The sequence below is a fragment of the Triticum dicoccoides genome, chromosome 3A (genome assembly GCF_002162155.2).
Source record: "Triticum dicoccoides isolate Atlit2015 ecotype Zavitan chromosome 3A, WEW_v2.0, whole genome shotgun sequence".
In the NCBI taxonomy this organism is placed as follows: Eukaryota; Viridiplantae; Streptophyta; class Magnoliopsida; order Poales; family Poaceae; genus Triticum; species Triticum dicoccoides.
The window spans coordinates 703,337,960-703,341,703 of NC_041384.1; the positions used below are offsets into that span (position 1 = coordinate 703,337,960).

Here is a 3,744-nt window from a genome sequence, read left to right on the forward strand (position 1 = left end):
TCGAAACTCAAATTTCCGATGCTTAAGAACCGATATAACTCTATATAATTCCAACTAAAAGATTTGCTAGGTGATGGCAGATGAGGATGCAAAATAAGACTATTTTGGTGATGTGCTGAATCGCAGATGAAAATGTAGAGGGTTTAACGCTACAAAGCACCGGTTAGTTTTGGCGATTTGCTGAGTTGCAGATGAAAATGTAGAGAGGGTTTAACGCTTCAAAGCACCAATTAGTTTCAGTGCTGTTTCTTGTCGATCAAAGACATGCAGACTATCAGTATCAGACCTGCAGTGAATGGTTAAAGCACAGACATCCAGCAATGCCAGGAAGTAGAAACGCTGGAATAGACGCAAACTATCATCACAAGTTAATGTTGCAAAAGGATTAACAAAGAATGTGGGCAGCTGAAGATTATTTGCAAGGGCTTTGTATCAGCGGCATTCACCATATACATTGTTGGCTCAATAATTTAAAATGTCTATGATCTATATTTTCGGTGCCAAAACCCAAGATATTGAGGAATCTTTGCACTGTCAAGTAGATATTAACTGTGACTTCCACAAAATTCAGTGAGCCCTAAAATTATCACTGCTCGAATTTCACATCTCAAAATTACTCAAAAGAATGGGAAATGAATCATAGTGCACAGTGGTTTGGTTTGCTGGTTCGCCATAGCTAAACGGTGCCAACTATGAATCAGTGTTTTTCCAATGCAACTCATCCCTTGGCAGAATATTGCTGATGCTGATGAGCGACTTACCTGCCATTCCATGAATAACCTGCAACTACTCTCACCCACTGGTCAATATTCCAACTAATACTTTGAACCCTCAGCTTACAAGGACACATTTGAGTTAAAGGTTACTGGTTATATCTCCGTGATCATGTTCATTCTGAACAGCTTTGTTTCATAGCATGATCCGATTATCACATCTATAACAGTTTAAGGAACAGAGAGGTCCTGCTTGATCGTGGGAAAACAGAGGATGTGAGCATCAGCATACACACTGCACAAGCACGTGTCCGCAGCCCCGTGGTGACGACTGTTCAGTTCGCTCTAGTGCAACCAAAGAGCACCGGATACAGATTATGGAGAAGAGACTTCTCGATCAATCTCTAGTTTCATATAACAAACATGCATACTGGATCGACTAATCTGGATAATGAACTAACTTTTACATCTTCCAAATTCTGAAGCAAATGATCATAATGACTTTACCCTTCTCCAGTTGTGGTGTAACACAACAGGCCTGGTGCTGTCCTCCTTGAGACATGAACAAATTTTATTTCTTCAACTTATGTACAGATTAAACATAAACATGAAGCACTAATACTCAAAAAATTTAGCAGGAAAAGTAAAACAGTAAAAGATTATTCCAAACAATGCAATGTAAAAACGGTGTCAGTGTGGAGGCACAAAAAGGTATTCATAGATTTTCAGATTGCAGTATGAGTCTATTCTAGACAATATTACAGCTCATTGGAAAGAGACAAATATAACCATGTTCAGTTCTCTATAATATCAAGCTTAAAGTCTTCATAAGACTTATAACTACCAAGATGCAAAACTGATTCACAGAGAAAAATGAATTATGACAGAATATTTCATTGACTATGATGCAACCATTTAATATAACTACTAGTATTCCAAGCTCTTCTAAAATCAGATGATGTTTGCAAGTCAATAAGTGATATTTTTTTGCCTCTGTTTCATCGTCAGCTTCAACACAGGATAGAAACAGAAAATACCCTAAATGTTGACTATTAAGAAGACCACTAGGTGAAAAGGTAAAATCAATTCCTAAATTCAAGAAATAGTGAGCATGGGGGATATAGAAAGCTAACAATTGAGCACTAAGACCACTAGATAATTAACATAAAGCAAAGCCAAATCCGTCAGCTCAAAGGCAAATATTTCCAAAGCAGAGCAAAATGACATCTTTATTTTAGCATCAACGCACACAATAGTCACTTCAGCCCGAAAGGTTATGAAGACAAGCATAGATTCCATGCAACCACATTACAACCAGAGCCTTTGATAATAACTTATATACATCAATGCAAAGCAAAGCAAAGAGGAGGCCAGTAGGCTCATACTTGGTCCAATCCATAGATGGTGCAGCTCATGAGGATATGACAGCTAGGAAGAAAGAAGCACCATCTCACTCAACTGCCATTAGATCAAAAGTGAGGCACTATTAGCATAACTTTTTAGAGCCGGGAAGAAAGCATGCTGGACAAGACTTTGTTTGAGCCGATATTCATATATCCGCAGGTCTCTATGACCACAATTGGAACTTTCAATCAATTTGCCGTCACTGTCAATTTGAAGCAGCCACCCACGAAAATTGAGCAGCAAGAGCACGTCACCATCCCCCGAAACAACACCAACACCCAAACCCCAGCTTTCACCATAGTCTCCAAACTTCTTCCTGATTTCACCAACCGGCAATTTGATTCGGTACTTTATGTCCCATACCTCACTTTCATAATCCTGCAACACCCATATAGTGATGATTTCCATGGCATCATTATGGCAATCAATGCCGAGCGTGCCATCCATCGCAAACAGGCCAGGGTCACTGTCGCCAAGAACAAGTGGAGCACGCATGTGCCGGAATGACTCAGCGGTGGTGTCAAATACCAATACATGTTTTCTATGCTCAAGTAGGAACCAATGTAGGCTATCACGGATGAGGGCAGATATCTCTATGCACAGCACTTTTACCATCTCCAGCCACCCAATGTACCTCGGTGGCTGGTCGGAACCAAGCGGAAGGACATAGCATCCAGTTTGGCCTTCAGGAGCAGAGAAATTGGTCAGCAGCAGCCGGTACTCGCCGGTAGGTGGGTGTGGGTACATCCCCACGATGTTGAAGCCCCACGGTGGACACCTGAGGGAGGCATGCTCACGCGTGGCCGGGTTGTAGAGGGCGAGGCGGCAGCCAGAATAAGACCTGGAGAGGAGGAGGCCATCGCAGGAAGCCTCCAGGAAGAAGGGCTCGTCATGCCGAGCGACGGTGTGGAGCTGGGCAGCACGCTGGTCCAAGGCGAGAAAGTTATGACATCCGCCGCTGGAGAAAACGGGTAAGGCGGGTTGGCGGGCGTGGTGGGCGAGGAGGAAGCGGCGGGTGGAGGTGGCGCAGCGCCAGGCGCGGCGGACGGCGCGGCAGCGGAGGAGGGATTTGGGGTCGAGGCGGACCAGGATCTCCCACAGGACGATCTCGTCCAGGAGGCCCTCGAGAAGAGGCGTCGCTCCTTCGGCCGCGGCCTCCTCCGCCATGGTCGCCGGCTGCGGCTGGGAGTTGTGGTGGTGGCGGCGGAGGGTAGGTGGGGGTGGAGCGTAGGTCTTTGAGCTGGGCTGGGCTGGGCTCAGCCCAGGTTTTGTTTGCACGGCCACTCAGACTGAGTGCCCACAAATCTCAAAAGAAAAAAATTGAGAACTGAACCATACTTTGAATTATGCAAGACAAATATGAGTGTGCATGATTATCTTCTGAGAACTGAAACGTATTGTGAATTTTTACCCATTACACCGTATGTTTTTTTTTGCAGGATGTTCTTCGAGAAGACGCAAAAACATTAGTACGTATCAATGCATTCATATGAGAGAGAGAGAGGGAGGGAGAGGGAGACAGTGTGCGTGTGCGTGTTATCTGTATAATTGTATATGCGCACAAGAAGCAACAACCCCAGGAGCACAAATGGTACACTGTGCTAGGCACCAAAGCTGCCCCCGCTTC

General features: G+C 44.5%; 1 protein-coding gene across 1 annotated transcript; it reads right to left on the bottom strand.

The window, feature by feature from the left end:
- Window positions 1–1,902: 1,902 nt before the first annotated feature.
- Window positions 1,903–3,342, bottom strand: LOC119273329 (F-box/LRR-repeat protein At2g43260-like). The gene has a single exon (XM_037554523.1). It carries the CDS (start codon window positions 3,282–3,284, stop codon window positions 2,178–2,180), a length of 1,107 nt encoding a protein of 368 aa, XP_037410420.1. The 5' UTR covers window positions 3,285–3,342; the 3' UTR covers window positions 1,903–2,177.
- Between the last annotated feature and the right edge of the window lie 402 nt (window positions 3,343–3,744).